General features: G+C 47.8%; 1 protein-coding gene across 4 annotated transcripts in view; it reads left to right on the top strand.

Annotated features, from left to right (window-relative positions):
• Window positions 1–1,383: 1,383 nt before the first annotated feature.
• LOC141998973 (large ribosomal subunit protein mL38-like) overlaps window positions 1,384–22,384 on the top strand; it is a 49,007-nt gene continuing 28,006 nt past the window's right edge. For 2 of the 4 annotated variants that reach the window (XM_074972019.1, XM_074972020.1), the window contains exons 1-18: window positions 1,384–2,489; window positions 2,932–2,959; window positions 3,829–3,870; window positions 4,245–4,335; window positions 4,899–4,959; window positions 5,936–5,986; window positions 6,975–7,119; window positions 8,366–8,449; window positions 10,126–10,239; window positions 11,037–11,190; window positions 12,275–12,408; window positions 13,744–13,846; window positions 13,978–14,421; window positions 15,688–15,765; window positions 17,381–17,475; window positions 20,007–20,056; window positions 21,036–21,083; window positions 21,214–21,369. In XM_074972019.1, coding sequence (XP_074828120.1) covers window positions 2,487–2,489; window positions 2,932–2,959; window positions 3,829–3,870; window positions 4,245–4,335; window positions 4,899–4,959; window positions 5,936–5,986; window positions 6,975–7,119; window positions 8,366–8,449; window positions 10,126–10,239; window positions 11,037–11,190; window positions 12,275–12,408; window positions 13,744–13,846; window positions 13,978–14,421; window positions 15,688–15,765; window positions 17,381–17,475; window positions 20,007–20,056; window positions 21,036–21,083; window positions 21,214–21,369 — 1,881 coding nt within the window. In that variant the 5' untranslated portion in view covers window positions 1,384–2,486. The remainder of the gene's footprint in view (window positions 2,490–2,931; window positions 2,960–3,828; window positions 3,871–4,244; window positions 4,336–4,898; window positions 4,960–5,935; window positions 5,987–6,974; window positions 7,120–8,365; window positions 8,450–10,125; window positions 10,240–11,036; window positions 11,191–12,274; window positions 12,409–13,743; window positions 13,847–13,977; window positions 14,422–15,687; window positions 15,766–17,380; window positions 17,476–20,006; window positions 20,057–21,035; window positions 21,084–21,213; window positions 21,370–22,384) is intronic. The other 2 variants (XM_074972022.1, XM_074972023.1) reach the window with 2 other exon arrangements.

The following is a 22,384-nucleotide window of genomic DNA, read 5'->3' as shown; positions in this document are numbered from 1 at the left end:
GAGCCCCCTTCTGCACCCCAAACCCCTCAAGCAGGCACCCACAGCCTATACCCCCTCCCACACCCCAACCCCCTTCCTCAACCTGCAGCCCCTTCCCACATTCTGAATGCCTTGGCCCCACTCCCCAGCCTGGAGCCCCCTCCTGCCCCTCAAAGCCCTCACCCCCAGCCCAGAGCCCCCTCCCACACCCGAACCCACTCCCACTTCTGCCCACCCCCCGAGCCCACCAGGCAGCCGCAGACCCTGCAGTTAGGTGCTTCTCTCTTCCAGGCCATGGCCTTAAATACCTGAGAGGCCCACCCCCTGCAGCAGGGCCCCCCAATTCCTATGCACCTCTCAGCTAGCAGATATTCATGCAGAAGGTGCAGCCAGGATGATTTCGGAGGCTGGGGCGCCAGAAGTTCCCCAATCCCTGAGCAGCAGCTCTCCACTCTCCCCCGCCCCAATGGGGGTCTCATCAGCCCGGGCAGCTTCTCCACTCCCTCCCCCCCTTTCCTGTTGATGACCCCAAAGGAATGCTGGGAGATGTAGTTCCTTTCCTGCTCCAGAGCCGACTTTCCAGGCAGGGAGCTGACCAAGGAACTACAACTCCCGGGGTCCCGGGCAGGATCCCTGCGGCCAGCGGGTGAGAGCTGGAGCGTTGTTGCCTGTCTCCGGGCGCGGGGGGTGGCTACAATGTATCATATCCGGGGCGGTCTGCGCGTCCCAGGGGCTGGCCGGGCCTGGGGGGCGGGGGGGCTGTTCTCTGGGACTGGAGGCTGGGCGCTATGGTAACCAGGGTGCTCCGCCGCCGCGCTGCGGGCGTTATCCAGGGCGGGCCGGGGCTGGGCCATGGAGCCAGAGCCGTGGGGGTGCAGTGAAAGCAGGGGGAGAGACCCCCGGCTAGCCAGGGGCAGGGCTGGGGGCGCTCTGAGGCCATCAGATCAGCTGCTTGGGGGCGTCACCTTCTATACCAGCCCCTGGCTAGTCGGTCGGTGTCTGAGCCCCTGGAAACCCTCCAGCCCTTCCTGCTGCTGGAAGGCGCTTTTCTCTCTGTTCCCCTCTTCCCACCTGCTGCTCTTCCCTCTCCACCCCCCCTAGCTCCTCTCCCTCTGCTGCTGCTCGGAGCTTTCCCCCGGAGCAGCTGGGTGAGTGACACCCGTGTCAGCAGCGTCGGTTTCATTGCTGTCCAGGGGGTTCTGAAAAGCCCTGGTGGAAATGGACGCGACTGGAAGGTGGACGGCCCTGAGCAGTAACCGGGGCAATGGAACTGTCTGTCTGCAGACTCAGGAAGAGATCGCTGATCCGGCACGCAGAACTACCAGGGCTAGAAACACTCCTGAAAGTTTGCACAAGCTGCTAAACCAGATTTCTCCATTTGCTAGGGAAAGTTGCTACTCCCCACTGGCAAGTGGACAGTGGGTTTTAACTCCTGTAGGAGGCACTTGCCTCCAGTCGGGATGGCAGCGATAAGGACTCGAGTGAAGTGTGACCTAAATGCCGTCTGCAGGGCCTGTGTTTACTAAAGAGGACACAGGTCACAGACAAGACCAAGGCCCAGCATTCAGGGTGCCACCCTGAGCCAAGCTGTATGTGGACGTATCAGGTCCCAGCATGCAGTGCTCCATCTTGATGCAAGCGGTAGATGCATGTTGCGCTTGAGAACTTGAAGCCCGCATCCCTACTTCAGGGGTTACTGTTGCTGCAGGCTGTATTCTGTGTGTTAAAGGGCTGCTTGGCTCAAGGAGCATCACATGGTGGACCTGCAGTCTTTTCAGTCCACATCAGTGTATTACTGGACCGATCAGATCAAGAGCATCTTTGCATGCTGGGATCTGGAGTCTCTGTGGACTATACCTCTTTAAATCAAATCAAGGGTGATTATAATCTGCTCCATTTTACACAAATTGAGTGTGACCTTCCCAATCCTGGCAAGGTGCTTAATTTAATGCCAGAGTAAGGATACTCTGGGGTTTTGGGCACAGCAGAAGATGTGGATTATATTCCCAGCCTTGCCCGTGGCTTGCCATTTGACTTGATTTACTTACCACACTAATATCTGGGTGCTATTTGACAAGCAATCCAGAAAGATAAGCAGATAGGCAAATCACTGACACTCTCTCAGTGCCTAAATTTACATGTATGAAACAGGGATAATCACATTTACCAACAACACAGGTGTATTTCAAGGCTTAATTAACTTGTTAATGTCTTTGAAGCATTTTATGGTTTTCCTAAGGAAATCATGTTATTCTAATGAGTGAGTGAGTTTAAGAAAGCAGAGAGGTGGAAAACTTGACATGTCTCAGTTGCAAAAGGAATTCCATTTCACAAAGCTCCTGTTGAACATGAAGATGAATGAGGAAATTTTAACTCTCCCTTTCACTTAGGTGAGGCTCAAGTACATATGAGCACTGTACTAAAGGATTCTACAGTATGTGAAGGTGAAGACTGAAGGGCTGTATAAACTGAATCACCTGTGAGGGAGAACTGTTGGAAGCCATGAGATGGTAAGGATAAAGTAAACACTATTGGATAGCAGTCTCCTGTCCTCTAGAACAGAATCACTTTGATTTCATTTCTGTGACATGCACTGGCTCAGGTGTGCTGGTAGGTTTTGATGGCAAATCCTGTCTGCTCAGAAGGAACTGTGCTTGTTGCAGTCTCCTATAGTAATCTTTGTTCATTACCTGGTGCAGACTCGATTGAGGAGGATTTCTGGTGTTGTTTGGGGTTGTGTGGAGGAGTCTGACTTCCTAGATGGACAAGTCAGAGTTCACTGTGGTGATCGTGACATGTCAGATGTGGGATGAATCTGGCCCATGAATTATCTGAGCTGCAGTTCTGTGATGCGGAGAATTAACGTCTTGTATGAAAAGCCCAAGTTAGATGACAAGTCTTACTTTCAGTGCTTTTATTCTTGTCACAAGGGAACTTTTCTTTTTCTGTTAGGCTGCAAAACCCAAGAAAGGTTTAAAAGGTATGTGCACTCGTATGTTTCTCACTACGATACCCTTTGGGCTGTTTGAGAAGAGGTGGGGTAGAGGTAAGCCCACGCTAAGGTGTCACTGACACACCCACAGGTACAAGGGGGAATCCTGGCTACTGGCTTCAGGTTCCTTGTCTCCAAGATATGAACATGCAAAGTGTTAGTATTACTTGTGTTAAGGCATTGCTGAATCAGCAGTGAAAATCAGCTTCCTCTTAAATCAGGCAACCTTGCACATAAGGGCATGTTTCCCCTCCCATGGGGATTTATGCAGATCCAGTGGAGACTATAACTTTATCAAACTCAACTTGTTCTTTCCCTCCCATCAGCCTCAGTTGATATGACAGAAGCTGTCTCTCCCCGTTGTATGCTGCCACAGTACAGAACAACTTCTGGTTTTCTAAGCCTCTGTGGGTCCTTCACATATTTTAGGATGAGAGCCTCATTAGATTACTTTAATCTCTGCATGTGCCCAGCGACTGAGTAATGGGGGGCATCTTGCAAATCTAGTAAATAAAGAAATCCCCTACTTTGGCCAGGTGAGGGCAAACTTCTCTATCAAGAGCCCCACCTGGGCCACACTTTCTTACGTTCAGAATATATCGGCTGAAAACTTGGCCCTGCTGAAGTCAGTGGAAGTTTTGCCATCAACTTCAATGAGGCCAGCATTTCACCCCTCATCTTTAGGCTGACCAGGAGGAACCCCAGACCTTATGCTGATGACGTATGACCAAATGTTTGTCCTTGAGATTGGAGGCTTTCAATTAGACCAAGTGCTCTCTGAATGTATGAAAAACTGCTTTTATTCCACATGTTGCCCAGCTCCCCTGATGAGATGGCCTTGCTCTGTTTCATTCTAGGTTCCATCCAGGACATGCTCAGTGACCTCCTGGGAGATGATGGTAAATGCTCTTTCACTGACATTGAGAAGGAAGCCTCCCCCCGCCCCCCACCCCCCGGTGGATGTAGAGCTGGTGAGACGCGCTGGCTTGGCAGCCTTGGAGAATGAAGCCTTCCATTTATTCATAGAGCAGCTACAGCTTTGGCTGTGGAAGCACAAGCTTCCCCTGCCACCGTGCATCAACCCTGTCCTCTAGGGACCCCCTCTGGGTAAAAGGGATGTTCAATTTCGATGAAGTCCATTCAGTCCTTGGCTCCTCAGCTGACATGGACATCAATTGAGGGGGAGGGGTCAGTAGTGGAGGTGGTACTTGATATGCAGCTTTTGGAGCAAAGGTCTGGATCAAGTTCCATATTCTCCATGATTTGTTTCTAGATGAAATCCCCATTAAATCCAACAAGCCTTCCCAGCACTCTGGGGGCAGTGGAAGGAGATCCAGGGAAATTGTCTCCAAAGCCAGCAAAAAGTGAGTACGTCTGAATCACGCTATTAAATAAGAGATTGAAGAGGGAAACTTTGCTGTTCGCTGGTGTCCCGGCACCCCATGAGCTCGTCAGCCATGTGCTGTGTTTCATGTCTTGCTACTTGTCATTTATTTTTGGACTTTACAGTTATTGCTTTAGGGGGAGATTTTTCAAGGCACAGCTAGGAGTTTGGTGCCCAAACCCCTCTCAAATTTCCATCCCTCTGACAGGTGTATTCTTCCCTCCGTTACACCTGCACCAGACTACTGAAATAATAGGACCCCATTTAATAAGGTTGTGCAGGTGTTGCTGAGGCAGCGTTTAGCTCTGTCTGAAGAAATAGCCATCCTAGCCCTAGCATAACTCCACCTAAACTCCTCTTGTAAGAGTCAGAATAACTCCCGCCCTGCAGGGACGTCTCCCAGTCTTCTCTCCCTGTCAGTGAGACATGTCCCACCTTCAGACCGCAAATGGCTGCTGCAGTAAGCTCCCACCAGACCTCCTTTCTTGGGATTGTGTGCCGCGAGTCGCAGGGCAGTTCCTGATCCTCCTGCTTCTGTTGCAGGTCTGTTTTGGAGGATGATGTCTTCAGCAAAATGGCTGCAGAGGACGGTGCAGAAGCAGAGGTGAACTAAGGCCTGGGGGGGGCTGAGAAGGGGGAGAGTGTGTGTGTGAGTGAGATGAGGTTCCTAATGAACACACAACCAAATTCAGCCCTGCTGTAATTTCACTGAAGCCAGCTGAGTTCCCGTAGGGATTCCTTTAATTCTAGGAGTCCCATTGACTGCAGATCTTATTTGGACGTCCCTTTAGTTGTTGCAAAATGAGGACAGATGCTTGCATGGACGGTGAGAGAATGAGAAGCAAACATCCTAGTTGGTGCTGAGCCCTGGTGGGTGACTTACAGGCATTAATTGTATTCCAGTGTATCACATAGCACTATTTGGTGATAAGCAAAGCAAGAATCCAGATTGTCTTCCTGGTGTAGTGTCGCTTCCACCAATCACTGTCCAATGACAGCAAGGAAACAAAGTTCCTTGGTTCCAGGATTTCCCAAACACGCATGTTCTCCTAAGGAACTGAAAAATTTCCAGGTCTCAGAAGACATAATGCAAGGATCTCAAAGCACTTTACAAACAGGACTCATAGTGCTCCTGGGAGTTGCGTGTGTATTATTACCTCTGTATTACACATGAGGAAAGCTGAGGTGCAGAGAGTTGAAGTGACTTGCCCAGGATCACAGTGAATCCGTGGTAGAGTCAGGAACAGAACCCAGAAGTCGTGACTCCTAGGCTCCTTGTGTAACTGCTGTAGACACGCTACCTCCATTGTAACCTGGTCAGTCTGAGTCCCTGGTGCTTTATTTTAAATGCAGACAGGACAGCCTGTCTGATTTACTTACTGGCTCATTTCCACGTTGGACTAGATATAGAATAGATGGCATTTCACAATGAATGCAGAGTGTGCCAAGGCAAGTGAAAATACTTAAGCAAAATAAAAACGTGCCTTTTATGTGTATTGGGCTTTCTTGAGCCTCCTCTGGTGCTACATGCGTCTGACTGCATGTTAGTGCGATCTCATCTCTCCTGACTTTGCATGCAGGGATCCGACCTCTCAGATGTAGACCCACAAGCTTTGCTGGAGACCCTAAAGGTAAGTGAATAAAACATTACTAGTCTTCAAACTGCACTGACCGTGGCTGTGACATGCTAGAACTAACCTCAGACTTCTCCCTCCTGGGGTACGTCTACGCTGCAGTCTGAGAGGTGACTGCAGCACGCATAGATGTACCAAGGCTAGCTTTGACCTATCTAGCTCGAATAATGATAGCAGTGAAGCTGCGGCAAGGCGGGCTAATGGCTTGAGTACACCCACAAGAACCCAGGCAGGCTTGTGCAGTCCTTGTTGCCACCTGCTCCCCCACTTCACTGCTGTGGTTACGCGAGCTAGCTAGGTCAAAGCTAGCTTGGGTATATCTGTCTAGGCTGCAGTCACGCCTCTGATTGCTGTATAGACACGCCCTTGGTCTGCATCCCAGTGCCTCTGAATCCGTGTTTAATTGTAACCTCTTCCTCCAAGAGCTTTTCTTCGTAGAAACCCATGTTTCTGAGACCCGGCAATGAACTTGATGTGCGTGCAGAAGGCTTGCAGCATCAGGCCTCCATTTATTTTTCCTTCTTAAGTATTTCCCAGCCACATCCAGTTACAATCCTCCCCACTGCTGAGTATTGGAAAATAGGGAGGCCAGCACATTTGCTGGCGTTGACATGTGCTTTCTGTGGCAGTCTTTGCCACTCCCTGTGGGCCCCCGCCCCAGGTGAAGAATGCAGGCTGGGTGGGTCTGCTGCCCTTGCTTCTCTGGGGAGTGATTTGGATTCGAGCTGGACTGGGAACCAGGTCGGGGATGAAGGTCCACTGGCCACCCTGTGGATAAACCCTTCCAGAGCAGAGAGGAGGGCCCTGAGAACACCATCCCTGGCCAGCAGATAAGAAAGGCAGCATGTGTTTTAGTTTAAATGTCCATATTCACGTGTTCAGGAATATCCTGTCAAAACAGGGTGTCTCCACCTGCTCTGCTGCCTGAGCACCAGCGCATCAGCTCAGTTCTTCGTGCTCCCATGTATGTTCTTTTTATTCTCAGGAGATGGATGACATGGAAGCTGATCTCCTAGGCATAAAGAAGTCTGGTTCTGGGGCTGGGAGGACAAGAGCAAAGGGTTCCGAGAACCTTGAATCCTCAGGTGACCTGGCAAAAACTGCAGGGAAGCTAACGACTGTTGAGAAAGGTGAGTGCGATGAGCTAACCCTCTGCTAGCGCTTCCTTTATACCCGGCCTGGCCGATTGCGAAAGGGCTTTGAATGAAGCTGTTGCCCTCTGGGACTTTGAATCTTTGATTCTAGAATATCCTCAGGGACAGGGACTGTCCCATGACCAAAGCTGGATTTTATCTGTTTTACACCAGATCCGGGGCCTAAAAATATGTTCAGTGGCTCGTGTTCGTGAACATTAAAAACAGAGTTTTGTTTGTGTTTGTACAGCGCCTAGCACAATGGGGTCCTGGGCCATGGCTGGGGCTGCTCGGCACTACAATATTATAATAAAAGAGTGACGGTTCCCTACCTAGAACCAGCCCTTGCTACTCTCTTATGTGCAGTGATAAACCTAGGGGTACCCAGACTTTGCCCAGCCAAGGGCCACACAGGCTACTTGCCCAGAGTCTGTGGGTTGCACCTTATTCTCATGCGATGAAGCAGACTGTAGCTGTCGTCCTCTTCAGACACAGGTGCGGCACCAGGAAACTTCAGGTCCCAGTATGCAGTGATCTCTGCCTGGATCCAATCAGACAGGCTGCCCGGGGGAGATGGAGCACAGCTCACTGAGACCTGTAGGCTGTGTGGCACTGTACACCTGCGTTAAAGATGAATGTGGCTCTGGATCACATTGTAGCACTATAGGTGGCATATGACCTGCTGGCATGCATTAGCCGTGCCTGGAAACACTTATAATAAACTCCATGAACAGTGATATCCAGCCTCTTAGGGTGGGGCTGCTTCCAAACAGATCGTGTTCAAAGTGGACTTGATGTGGGTCCTTTCTGAGCAGTGTGGCTTGAACCTACTGTAGAAGACAGTTGGAGGCACAGATTATAATGAGAGACAAAATGGAGCTGCAGCATTCAGACCCACAGCAGAACGTTGCACAAGTTGGTGGCTAGGTTTTCGGCCTCACTGGTTTATAAAGGGTCCATCTACCAACTAAGGATCAGGATCAGAACACCACCAGAGGGGAGCTGTTTGCATGAGGAGCCCTCACCAAAGATATTCCAACCCTTGAATCCCTCGGGGGAATTGTGTGTTGTTATATGTACTCTGCAGCAACCTGAGAGAGTAAAATAGGCTCCTAACTGGAAATAATAACCCTGTATTTACTCTGAATAGATTATTTCCATACGCGGGAAGAGGGTGGAGCATGCACAGTGAAGAGGCTCTGCCTGTCTGTCTGCAAACCCCCCTATCTGATGTTTTTTACAGGAGAGTCTGCCACTGGAATTGAAAAGAAACCCCTCTCCACTCCCGCCACCCCCCAGCGGCAGTACAAGAAGTTTTCCTTTGAAGGTAGGATTTGGGCGGGTACAGTTGTGGGCATTCAGCTCTCACAGCTTGACTCTCACCTTTAATTTATGGGGAAACTAGTAGATCTTCATCTCCTTTAAGGATAAGTTTGCTGGAAGAGTCGCCAGGTAACAGGGCACAGACAGAGTCTTTCTCCTTTAGATCACCAGTTTAAACCTCCTCCACCTCAAAGTACCACGAAGGTGACGTGTGGGAAATGATCTCCCACTGCGGTTCCTAATGTGTCCGTAGCACAAAAATCATCTGTCGGATTGGTAGAGAGTCCAAGGACTACATGGGCCATGAACACTGAGTACCTTCTCGTGCCCAACAGTGCCCTCTGTACGTTGGAGCTGAGGCAAACTGGGCTCATGGGGCACTGTGAGAATCCGATACATGTTCTCTAGGCACCACTCTCCAGCACTAAATTCACGTAAATCTTGCTGCCAAAGGTATATGAGAGGAACATACGGTAGAAAAAACTCTACAGCAGTTTGTCATGGTAACGTGAGAAAACCATGCCTCAGAGATAAAGGACTGTGGGGGTGTGAATTTGACTTCAGTTCATTACTCTGCCCTGCATCTTCTTCCCTCCCATTTCTCTTTACTCAATAAACGATGAGGATGAGTCTAAAAAACAACCACATAAAAGAATAGGGAACCTGGCTTAAAAAATATCCTATAGTGGGGTGTGTGGGTGGGCTCTGGTCTCTGGATGGGATTCCTGGGAGTACTGTATTTAGGATTATATTGTCACATGTCTTTTTAAATGATAATCGATGTAACACACTGAGATCTTTGTATAGAACGTTTTATAGAGATATAGTGCTTGACAAGCATTAATAGTTTAAATGACCCCCACCCCTGTGAGGTGTTACAGATGATGAAACTTTATAGATGGTGAAACTGAGGTGCAGCACCTGGAAATAGAATCCACGTCTCCTGCTTTTCCAGTCCTATGCTTTAACCAGGAGTCTATGCTCCCTGTTCTAGGGCCTACTGAAATCAGTGGAAAGAATCCCAGTGACTTCACTCGGCTTTGGATCAGGCCAATAGGCGGCTATCTGTGGGGCTGAGATAATGTGAGAACTGGCCTTCTCGTGGCATTTCCATACCTGGACAGGGCAAGTGCGAAGAGAGGGCCCGATCTCAAGTGATTGCTGCCCCATAAATGATCCCTTAAGGGAAGACAATAGGGTAGAAAATCATGAACATATATAGAACTCTGGAGATACTGGACGTCGCCCAAATCCAGAGAGATTCAAGTGTAACGGGTTCCTTGAATTCACAGCTGTGTTTTATCACTAGTGGAAGCTGCCATCCAAGGAATAGGCATTTTGAGACTGTCCAGATTCACATGGCACCGACGTTGAGGCCATAGGAGAGATCCAAGACTTTATGGCAAAAATGGCTAAACTGTCTTTCCCAATGACAATATAGCTCAACTTCCAACTCCAGGTACCCCTAGGAGGAGTTTGCTCCCAAGCGCTAATACTGACACAAGGACCCACTAAATTTTGCCAGTAACTCCAACAGGAGCAAGATCTGGCTAATGCAGAATCCCCAGTTATAGATGATGGTCTCAATATTTAGCTCTTTGCAGATAGTCCAGCTCCAAGAAGACAATTTCCAAAGGCCAAATGTTTTTTCTCCTTTTATTCCCATGGGGTGATTGCTAGATTTAGACGATCCTTTGGCAGGGCTTTTATCGGATGAGGAGGAAGATGCTGCTAAGAAGTTACCTCCAACAGGCACCAGAAGTAGCCCTGAAAGACATACTGGACCAGCCAAAGGTATGGAGTCACGCTACAATTATACCCTATCCACAGAACTAGTTTGGGCTGCTCCGTAATTTGCTTCAGTAGCATGAACACCCTGCTTTTCCCACCTTTTAAATCATTGACCTGTCAATTTTACTGGGGCTCCCTGGGTATTAGACATTCTCACTATCGACAAGTGGGACAGTAGATTAATGAACTCGCCTTTCGCCTCTGTGGACTTGGGTTCAAATCCTAGCTTTAGTCTCACCCCAATGGATATTTAATCAAGGCATATTTAGTATCTCTGGGGTGGCCCTGGATTGGGATAGTGAGGGCACTGCAGGTCAAGCTGGGGTTCTGGTGGTAGAGCGGCTGGGAAAGAGGGGAACATCCAGGACTAGTATAGCGGAAAGTGCTGCAATTCAGGACTGAGGTGGGAGTGCAAAAGCAAAGTCTGGAGTAGCCGGAGCTGCTGTAGGTCTGAGATGCATTGGTAGAGCTGGGGGCAGACTGAGATAGCAGGAATCCTACAAAGCAGGATTGAGAGCCTGCAACATCCCCAGTGCTAACAAGTGCTAAATAACGTCTCCTTGTTAATGGTCACCAAATTCATCAAAAGATACATTTTACAAAAGAGCGAGAGAGCATGCCGCAAAGCAGCGCACTAATGCTTTGTCACTTCCCAGTGATTTGTTCTTTGGCTTCAAAAGAACCATTTACAGGAGACTGTGTCAAAGATCCCAACCCTGGGACGAGCGTTATGTGTCATTTAAACTAGCGCTGTAGACCCAGTGGTCTCTGCTAAGAAAGATCTTCCTTCCGTTTAACAGGGACGTCTCTCTCCTCAGCTCCTGGCCATGCTGTTGCTCCCGTGCGGAGGAGGGAGGAGCTGACATTTGAAGATGATGGGGATGACCTGATGGACGCGCTGGGGTTTGGCGAGGGTCCGAGGGGAGAGCTGAAGCAGGAGAGGAAAGGAGAAGAGTAAGGAGTTGCTAGGGAATACAGAGTGACTCATGAGATAGTCACACTGGGTTTCAGTCATTAAGGGCCTTGGATTGAAAAAGTGCAGAAGAATATTACAAGTACTTTGTTTCCCCAGATCTATGTGGCCATGAAAGGCATGAATCACCTGAGCGGACTCACTGCGATGACTATTCTATATCACTGCAGTGGTCTCAAAGGCCGGGTCTGCACTTAAAAATTAGATCGGCCTAGCGATGTCCCTCAGGGCCACGAAAAATTTCTCCCCCTGAGCACCGTAGTTAGGTTGACCTAACCCCTACTGGAGGCACGGCTAGATCGGCAAAAGACCTAGCGACCACCTCTCAGAGAGGTGGATTAGCTACATTGACAGAAAGCCCCTTCCCCCAGTGCAGGCAGCGTCTGCGCTGCAGAGGTGTAGTTGCTGTGCCGTAGTAGCGTTTGTAGTGCGGACAGGACGGAAGCCATGGACAAAGGGGGAAGGTTCTGAAGTTCTGATCACGTATCCAGCTCTACCGTGGGCTTGTCTACTAAAATGGTCAGTGATGAAATAGTTAACTTTGGTCCCATTTAAACTGTTGTGATTTTTAATTATTTGTATTGCAGTTGCACCTAGCAACCGCACTCATGGAGGCCCAGGTCCCCATTGTGCCAGGCGCTGTACAAAAACAGCACAAAAGAACGGTCCCTACCCCAAAGAACTTCCAGTCTAAGTAACACCCTGTTGAGATGAACAGGAGAAAATCTCACCCTTCAGAGCTATTGTTTCAGGCTAGCTGGCTGCAGACTCATTCAGGCTGTCCTGCAATGGGTCAGGGTTGGAAATATTTCCTTGCAACTGTAAGGGCTAGAAATTTAATTTCATATCTATATCTATATATATATATATATATATATAGGTGTATTTAAAATAAAGAAGAACCAGAAGCAGCTCAGACTGTGAGAGACATGCTAGAAGGTCATGCCAGCCGCTCCCACGTCAGCTCTTGAACGCAGCCTCGTTTGCCCGCAGAGGGAAACAGACAGTGCTTCAATGATTTCCACCCCCGCCTAGACACTTGTAATTCTTTTTGCCCTCTGGCAGGGAAGAGCCCCGCCCTGCCCGCTCCAAGCTGGAGGAGTTGTTGGGAAGTGGGACCGCAGCCAAACTTCTGGAGCAACCGACCACAGGAGAACGCAAGGAGTTCAAACTGGATACAAAATACCAACAGCAACCTGGTGAGTAAAGCCAGAAGCTTGCCGATTTAGCAACACTGTGGAGGGTGGCAATTTTTTGCTATGTTGCTATACTGGTAAAAACGCTAGCATAGACAGTTATACCAGCATAAAAGTGCTTTTGTGGGCATAGGGTATTTTGCTCGGGGAACTAGTATAAGCTATACCAGCAAAAGCACTTTCATGACTGTCGGTCTGCATTCACACTGGGAGGGTGTGACATACCCAGGGTATAATCTAGACTAATGAATAGCTGTGTCGCCCCTGCTCTCTTACCTGGCGTGCCCTTCACATTGCTTTGCTGCTGTCACCTCCAGTCTGGAGTGCTCCCAAACAGCCTCCAGCATGTAAATTACTCCCAGCTACGTCAGCCTGTGAGTAACTGCAGCCAAACAGCCACGCCTGGGCTCATACCAGCTCTGGGTGTAGTACAGGATGACCCCAATTCACTCCCAGTTAGATAAAACAGTAAAACAAAGGCATTAACTACAAAGAGAGAGATTTTCAGTGAATAAAGCAATGAGGCGTAGAAGCCAGAAATGGTTACATGAAAAGTAAAGTTAAAATGCAACCAGTGCCTAACCAAGCAACCTATGTTAAATTCGAAGCAAAGTTTTTCTCGCCACATGCGCTCAAGTCTTATTGGCCAAACTTCTTAGGCCTGGACCCCTTCTTCGGTTTAATGGCTGCTTCCTTTGTCTCTTCTTGTGCGGTGAATCAATGAGCAGAGAGGAGAGGGTACCTCGGGGCGCTTATTCCTCCTTTTTATAGTGTCAGTCCCTCTCTTGGAAAACATTTCCTGCTGAGATTCAGGAGACAGTGTGTCTACATGTAAGGATGTTTCCTGCTGGTTTTCCCCACCTGTTTGAACTCCCTTTGTCTCTCTTCCTGCTTGATGACTCTGTTTACTGCTTAAAGGCAAATGAAGCAGAGCACACATTCCTTTGTTTGAGACAGACCGGTTTGCTAACCTCAGTTTGGAACATGCGTTAACGGCTTACAGGGAAATCTGATAACTTCACATACAATGTTGCCACACATATTTTATCAAGACAATATTGACCAGCAAATTATGAGTCTTCAAATGACACCTTACAAGACGTACCTTGTACAAAGATAGTTACAGTAGGGTGTGGGCATGGGGTACGTTCTGTGGGGGTTTGCCAGCATAGCAAGACCAATATAGCTAGACAAGCCAATTTTTGTAGTTTAGGCAGGGCCTAAGCGAATTACAATGAAACTCCCATACAACAGACAAAAGCGAGAACATGTGAGTGTGTGCTGATGTAGCCTGCTTGCCTACAGGGGACTGACTTTAGTCTCCACTTGTCTAAACAGATAAGGAAAACATTTGGGACAATGAGGATTTCACCTTCGGAGCCTACCAGCCCACCCTGGCCTCCACACCCGAGGGCCGGCGGTCAAGACGACAATCTGTCAGGTATGTGTTTTATATCTGATGCCTGCCTGTGTCTGCCGCACTAACCACTGGGCCATGTTGCCTCCCAGCAGGGAGCTGCCGAAGTCCTAGCGCACTCAGCTTTGTGTGTTCATCTCTCTCTCCCGTTGCAGGTTTTCAGCAGAGAATATCAATGAACTGAAAATGGACCAAAGGTCCAAACCAACCACTCCAGCCATCACGAGCCCCATGCGAGGCAGTAAGACTGGTGCTGACTGGCTGGGCTTGAAAGATGAGGACTTTATCGATTTGGACCCTCCATCTCTAACCAAGGACGCCGCCAAAGGTAGTCCCGCGGCAGCCCCTTTGAACAAGCCCTCCAGCTCCTCAGCCACCAAGCAGCCCAACCCAGCCAGCCAGCTCCTTCCTGGGACAAAGCCAGCTGCAGAGGAAGCAGCAGCTAAACCCAGACCACTTGAGGAGGAGGATGATAGCTGGCTGAATAACGCCTTGTCTCGAAAAAAATCCCAGGTGCAGGGGAAGGTCCAGGAGAAAAGGGCTGGGGCCTCGGGCTCCCTGAGACAGGACGACGAGGTGGACCCCGTTACTGTTACCAGGTAAAGACATGCCAGTGGGCTGCTTTTCAGAGGTGTAGAGCTCCTGCAGCTCCCACTGGCTTCACTGGGAGGTCGCTAGTGCTCAGCACCTCTGAAAATGTGGGCCATTCTTAAGGGCCTAACTTTAGGCACCCAAGTGTGACTATTTTTGCCTACAGAAATAGAGCTGGGATAAGAACATAGGATTTCCTAGCTTCCAGGTCAGTTTGGAGTCCAGACCGTGCTGCCTTTCATTTCAGCTGCAATGGACATTATGCAGGCTGCCATTGTAACTGTGTAAAGGCTACAGTGATTTACTCCAGGAAGCCTGGGTCAATGATCCAGAAGCCACCAAAAATTCAAACCAATTTTGTTTTCTTTTCTTTTTCCTGATTCAATAACTCTTGCCCTTAACTTGTAAGTTACAAGCAAAGTCCCTCCACACTTCTTCAGTTATATGATCCTAGTCGCTATGATAATATAAATAATAATATTAACAATGAGCATGAAAAAATTATAAGAAAACTAAGGAAATTCCCAGGCAAAATCTTCGTGAACATAGAGTTAAGGCTGAGAACAAATTGGCTATGGCTTGTGCTGCCCAAAGCAGGACTGATGACTATAATTAGGAAGAGCCTGTCAGACAAAAGTGAGGTATCTTGGTAGCTTATAGTCACAGTTTACTGTTGTGTGCATTTGCTCCTTCAGTCTTTGAAATTAAAGACAAGTCTACACTGCGAAATTAAGTTGATTTAATTTACGTTGACGCAGAGCCACCGCAGTAATTAAATTGTTTTTGTATGTCCATGCTAACTCCTTCTGTTAGTGGTGTGTGTCCTCACCAGGAGCGCTTGCTCCGGCTGTCAGTGTGGGGCACTGACAGCCGGAACAGTCTGATGTAAGCAACACAGTGTCTAAACTGACACTGCATCGACCTAAGCGCTGCTGCTCTCATGGAGGTGGAGTTAAGTTGGTGTAGTGGGCAACTGACATCGGCGGGAGCAACATTGTAGTGTAGACGCTTACAGAGTTAGATCACTATAAGCTGCCTTACATCAACCTAACTCTGTAGTGTAGATCAGGCCTAAATGTTTCAAACCAAGTGAATGCTGAATACTTCCATAGCTCTGTTAGGAGGAAGAGATTGCTTTTGACAGAAGGGAGACCTTCACTGTCTTTGAGGTTGCAAGATACAATTGTAGCTGACACTGGAGGATTGTGGCCCCCATCACTGTCAATTTATATTAAGATTCTTTACTCTTTCATATAAGTGACTCTTGTTTTCAGCCAACAAGCTCCCTCTGTGAGAGAGCCTCAGCGGTCTGCTGTCCCAGAAGATAAGTCCACCAGGATGGAAGACTCAGGGTATGTCTTCACTATAGCTATACCTGCTAATCTGCCTTTTCAACAGGAACTGCTGAAATGAATTAAAACGGTGTCAGACGTGAGAGTGTTGGGCGTTGAAATGTGGTAAATAAAAAACAATTATTTAAAAAAAAATAGTTTTTTTATTTAAATCGGATTTTTAAACTTAAATCAGATGTTTTTGATTTACGTTAAATGCATATTTTTTAAAATAAACCTATTCAAAATTAAATGTGAAACTGATCATTTATGTTAATTCCTAAACTTCTTATAATTTATTAAAATCATTTAAATTAAATACAAACATAATTAAGCAGTACATGTGTGTTGTCAAATTTTAAAGAAAGACCACTGAACCGGTGGAAGTCACTGGCTAAGAGCATGGAACCAGAGTTTGTTGAAGTGCTAAACCAGCTTTTGACAGCAGTGTAGCCTATTCTGCATGTGCAGAGAGAATATTTTCTTCATTTCAGATTATTCAACTAGTTTAGTTCAATGACTGGTTCATTCAAAGTTAAGAAACTTTCAACTTTTTGGAGTTGAAAAAACAGAAAACTTGCTTTCCTCTTTCAATGTAGGAATAAAAACTAGGTGTTGAGACTATGAGATCTACTAGTTCTAAAATCTTGCAGGACATGGTGACCAGAAACAATCAATTGAATTCTCGAAATACAGATAATACTTGCTTTGTTTCATAAATTAGTTAGTTTGAAATGCAAACTGTTGTGATAAACTTTTTTTCTTATGTATCCAACACATTTAAGGTCATTTTATTAAATTAAAACCAATTAAAATTTCTGGTTTTGTGCATTTTTAATTAAATTTAAATTTTCATCCAAACAGAGCTTGATACAAATCACAAGTAAAAAATTAATCATCAGCTAATAAATAAGTAATGCCTCATTCACCATTTTCTAACATAATAAAGAAATGTAAAAATTAAGACTCTCTGAATAAATGGAAGTTTAAGCTGTATAATTGCTTAACTAAATATGTACAGATATAGTGCATCCTCCTGCGTGGCAAAAAGAAGCACCAAATTTAGAGTCAAGTCTATGCAATTCAGTATGTTTTAATGGTTACCAACCAATGAGAATCAACTTCTCTTTAGGAAAATAATGAAAAATTACAAATGTAAAACATGATTAAAATCAATTATTTAAATCAAAGTTTCCTGCATGCTCTGATATAAATGGATGATTTAAATTACTTTGATTTTCTGGTTACTTATCTAAATCATTTTGATTTAAGTCAGTCCATGACTGCATGAGGGTAGGCCGGAAGAGAACTTTGTGGTGGCTTTTGATTGTTATAAATCCGTGATGTGCGTGAACAGTGAGATCGGGTGCAGTATGTTTTAAAGAAAAATCACCTTGGATTGACAACTCCAACTTTTGACCTTTGAACACCCCCCCGCTTGTGACTCCACGTGCAGGAATCCATATGCCTCGTGCTGTACAAAACTACTGACCGGATGTTTTGTGAAACACTCTTCTTACAAAAGCTATGCATGTTAACTGGAAAATACCCCTTTAATCGCTCTTTCCCCACACGCCCTGCAATGGGGCTATATAATAGCATTCCTAGTTACTTATCTACTCTATGCATCCCACAGGTATCCTGGTCCATGGCTAACCACTCCGAAACAAGCCTCATCTCTTACATCTGAGTCCAGGAAAGGGGCACCTCCTGGAGACACCAGTCACGCCGGTATGTTTCACATCCCAGATCGGCCCAGCTACTGGGGAGGCAACACACACTGTTGACGCACCTAGCTGAGTGATCAGGAGCCAGAGAGAGAAATTGTGTAACCTGGAGGATTCCCAAATTCTACTCTCTCTCCCAGGATGGGAAATACAAAGTTGTATCTTTTTTAAAGTGAAATTATCTCTGCATCATTGCCCTTGAAGGTGAGATGAAAATGGGGAAAAGATGGGCCTAGCAAGGTTTCCAGGTCGTGTATCAAAAAGGTTTCATTACGAAATCTGAAAAGCCCAAACATATTTGCTGTGATGTCTGTAGGGACCCTTGAGGCTTGCCCACAATTGAATGGTAGACGAATGTGTGGTTGATCACATGTTCGTATTCTCTCTCTGTCAGCTGGAAGGGGTCAAATCCCCACAGGTCTCAGCCCCCTGCCATCCCCACACTCTCTGAGTGTGGACAGAGTCCTCTCCAATTACAGCCCCTGGATGCTAGTTTAGTGTCTGGCATTGCTTCTTTCCATCACCCCTCTGGTCTTGAGGAAGGGCCAGACCTGAGCAGCCATGCTTTCCTTGACACGCTAGCAGTAGCATAACTAGTCCTCAGCCTTCCTCAGTCACCTCTGCTCTTCATCCTCCTCTTCCACAATCCTCTCACCTCCTTGGATTACCCTACCTAAACATTCAACCTCATCCCTTCTCTGCTTTGCATCCCAATGTTAGCCCGTTAGGGTATGTCTACACAGCAAAGAAAAACCCACGGCTGTCCTGTGCCAGCCGACTCAGGCTCGCGGGGCTTGGGCTGCAGGGCTGTGTCAATGCTGTGTAGACACCTGGGCTCTGGCTGGAGTCCAGGCTCTAGGACCCTGCAATGAAACAGCCCCACAGCCTTAGCTGAGTTGGCTGGCACGGGCCAGCCGCGGGTGTCTAGTTGCTGTGAAGACATACCCTCGTTGTCCTACCCACCCCCAGTCCAAAGACGCGGGGACATGGGTAACCGTCAGCCATCTGCAGCCACTTACCTGTTATTCCCATCTCAGTGCCAGCTGTTACAGAGCACTGCCCCCTGTTGGCACATATGTGTAACTTTTCTCCATTAAATATACAGTAGAACCTCAGAGTTACGAACACCTCGGAAATGGAGGTTGTTCGTAACTCTGAAATGTTCATAACTGTGAACAAAACATTATGATTCTTTCAAAAGTTTACAACTGAGCATTGACTTAACACAGCTTTGAAACTTTACTACGCAGAAGAAAAATGCTGCTTTTAACCATCTTAATTTAAATGAAATAAGCACAAGAAACAGTTTCCTTACCTTGCCAAATCTTTTTTTAAACTTCCCTTTATTTTTTTAGTAGTTTACATTTAACACAGTACTGTACAGTATTTGTGTTCTGGGTTTTTTTTGTCTCTGCTGGTGCCCAATTATGTACTTCCAGTTCCAAATGAGGTGTGTGGTTGACCGGTCAGTTGGTAACTCTGGTGTTCGTAATGCTGAGGTACTACTGTATTAAAAGAGATTGGACATTATGCAGTCGGGAGGTAGCAGACAGTGGCCTCAGTGGTGTGTCAAAGGGATGACATCAAAGCCAATGGGGGTGGGAGATATTTTCCATTTAGGTGTCCAGGTGATGTTGGGTTGGAGCCTGGAAAGAGCACATAACATGAAGGGTTCAAAGCAAATGCATGTGGTTAGTTGTATGACTTAAGGGTAGCTGTGCAGGCAGTGGGAGGCAGATGCTGGTGGGAGCCAGATGCCACTTTCTCTTGCTACTGGTGGAGGGCTGGCACGTCGCAGAGGAAACGCACTGGGCTTGTGCGTGGAGGGTGGTGATGTCCTCTCTTTCCAGCTGGTTGTCTCACATGAGGTCAATAATCTGCCTCCTGTCTGGAGGGTGAGCACCATGATGAGGCTGGCTAAGCAGGAAGGAATTCGAGGGGGGTGCAGAAATGGTGGCCCTTGGGTTGGAAGGGAAGAGCTTGCTGACCCGGCCAGGACCTGCACTACATGCCTGGGTCCCTGGAAGCAAGTAGTATGGCCTGATTTCCTAGTGGTGCTGAGCACTTGCGGGTCTTAGTGATTTTGGTGTGGGATGTGGATGAAAATCAGGCCAGTGCTGCATATCGAGCACCTGCCATGTGTCAGTCCATATGCACGGAGTAGAAATCTGTCCCAGTCAGCTCCTTGGCAGGGATGTAGCAAGGTAGGTGAAGGGACGAATGCGCATAAAGCATTCAAGGAGGCACTTGTGAGGTCCAAGGGTTTCATTAAAGATGCATCTTTCTTGAGTGCCCAGAGGACCTTCCAGCCCCTCAAGGCTCCACTCTGCCCATGTGGTCTGGAGTACCTGCCCCCCACTGCTTCAGTGGCTGGAGCTCTTATGACACTAGCATGTCCTCATCATGCTGAAGCAGCACACCTATGGAGGGCTTCATTTATTTCTGCCAGGCTTCCAATGCTACTGTCTCCCTGAAAATGCCTAAGTCCACTGCCATGTCTGAGTGTTAAATGTGTTGAATTTTCTCCACCTGCAGCTTCTCTCCAAGGACATCCAGAGGGTCTGGGGTTTTCCACACTAACTCCGGTAGGTGTGAGATGCTACAACACCGATCATGGTGTATTGGGGATAATACACCCCTACCTGTACAGTCATTTTCAGTGGCTAAAATGCAGGAATCGGGAGTGGGAAGTGGGAATCGGGAAGTGGGAATCGGGAGTCTGCGTTCTGCTGTCTCACTGATTAGCTAATGTGACCTAGGGCAAGTCACTTCTATTCCCCATGCCTCAGTTTCTTCAGCAGTAGAAAGGGTGAAATAACACTCCCTTACTTCCTTTCCAGGGGTCCTGTGAGGTTTTAAGTAGGGTTTACAAAATGCTTTGAGGCCCTTCACTAGAAGTGCTCAGAATACATTTGTGAGTGTAGTAATTAATAATGAGACTTGAATTCTAGCTAATTATTGGGTTTTACATTGCCAGGTTTTCTTAGTTTTGAGGTGAAAGGACTGTGTGTGCGCGTGTGTGCGTGCGTGCGTGCGTGCGCAATTTAAGGGGGAAAATTATCAAAGCTTTTAAAAATGGGCGTGTCCTGGAATCCTTACTTAGCTTTCAAGACCTCGCTGAGAAGCCGAAGCTGGACCTTCTGGGTCCTTTTCATTTCCTGCCCTTCATTATGGGGGGGGGGGGTGTATGTTTTAATTAAAAAGAATTGATCCTGTTACTCCTGAGTCTATCTCCAGCAATAAGACCGAACTAAACTCCGAGTCTGTTCCAGTGGCTGCTCTGGGGCAGGTTGGAAGTCTCCTGTCCTGTCCATGCTGCCTTCTGGGGCAGGACCCTTTGGAGGTTTCATAGAGAGGTATTCTTCTGGAAGAAAGGATCCAGATTTGCAGTGGGGTAAGATCAGAGAAGGACTGGCAAGCCTAGAGGAGGGGCGCAAAGTAGGACCAGAATTAATGGCAGCCATTGTAGGGGTTTCCCAGGCTCAGCAGAGTTAAGAGGTTCCCCACAGGGGTGGAGGCCTTTAAGAGGAGAAGGTGGCTGAGCTTTTCCCTGTTTCATTGCAGGTTGCCCTGTCTGGGGCTCCTCTCCAGCAGGTTCTAGTGCCGCGGCAGGTGAGGACAGGGCGTGGCTTCTGCAGAGGAGGACACTGCATCCTGCTGGGCTGACAGGGTGCTTCTGCCACTCTTCATGCTAAAAGGGCTTGGTTTTGTCTCCCCACCCCTCGGTGCTCTCCCCTTGCAGCTCCTGCAGGCTGAGCCCCTGGCCCTGAGCTTGCTGAACGCCGGTGAGTACGAGAAGAGGCTGGTGGCTTTGCAGGCACAGCTGAGGGAGAATGCAGCAAGGCACCAGGTGGAACTGCTGAGTGCCCAGACTCGTCTCGCCGAGCTGGAGAGCCAGGTGAGGGACGCAGCCTGCTGGGCTGAGGGCAGAGGCAGGATTGGTCTCTCTGTATTCGCACCAGTCTTGCCACTGGGGCCAAGCTAGGAGTGATTGTACTGGGCTGTGATAGTAACAGTTAGGAAGGAAATACCTGGGCTCCAAAGGGCAGCAGGATTAGGGGTGCCAGAGACATGGGGTAACAGAGGGTCTGTCTGCTGAGGTACAGTCTGCTGAGGGCCACAGGGAGGGCTCACAGAGATGTTCGAGCCACACCCCTCCTAGTAAAGCCTCAAGATTCCTGCTTTCTGTGCACACCTGCTGGCTGCCACCCAGTGAGCTATCCCTGCACTAAGGGTGAATCCTGACGGCCTCCATGTGTACTGGTTTGCTCTGTGGGGATCTGACTGCAAGCCAGCCGACATCCCTCAGGGTACGGTCTGGACTGTTGAACCACTGGGTCCCTTTAACTCTCCAGCCCGGGTGCCTTTTATGCTGCCTTGCTAGTGATAAGCAGCCTCTCCAGGCTATGCTCACAGACAGCCATTAGCATGGATGCTCTCCCAGACACTCACAAACTACATACAGGGCAAATTCCCCAGCTTTGTACCCTAGGAATGTGTTTCTTGCACTGCTCAGGCCCCACCCCCATCCCCCGCTCCCAAACAGTGCAAGCTCATGGAAAGTCCATCATTCCATCAAAGGTAATGATTATGCACCAGCCCTTGTTAACCTGAGTAGAGATTCTCTAGTTAATGAACTTGTTTTATTCTTTTACCTAAACCAGCATATTTTGATTGAAGTGTTTGGAGAAAGATAGATTTTAAGTGAGTATAAGGGGTAAAGGCATAAAAGTCAGAATTGGTTACAAAAGAAATAAAAGAGAAACACGCAAGCTATTTCCTGACTTAAATGTTACCAAGCTAAACAAGATTTGAAAGCAAAAGGATTTCTCTGACCCAAAACTTTCAGCAGCCCATGCTGACTGGAAAGCCTTCCAGGTTGGACCACTCCCCTCAGTTCAGTGATGATTCTT

This window comes from Natator depressus, chromosome 14, assembly GCF_965152275.1.
Source record: "Natator depressus isolate rNatDep1 chromosome 14, rNatDep2.hap1, whole genome shotgun sequence".
In the NCBI taxonomy this organism is placed as follows: Eukaryota; Metazoa; Chordata; order Testudines; family Cheloniidae; genus Natator; species Natator depressus.
The sequence above is the reverse complement of the archived record's forward strand: the minus strand, read 5'-3'. Positions and strand labels throughout refer to the sequence as shown.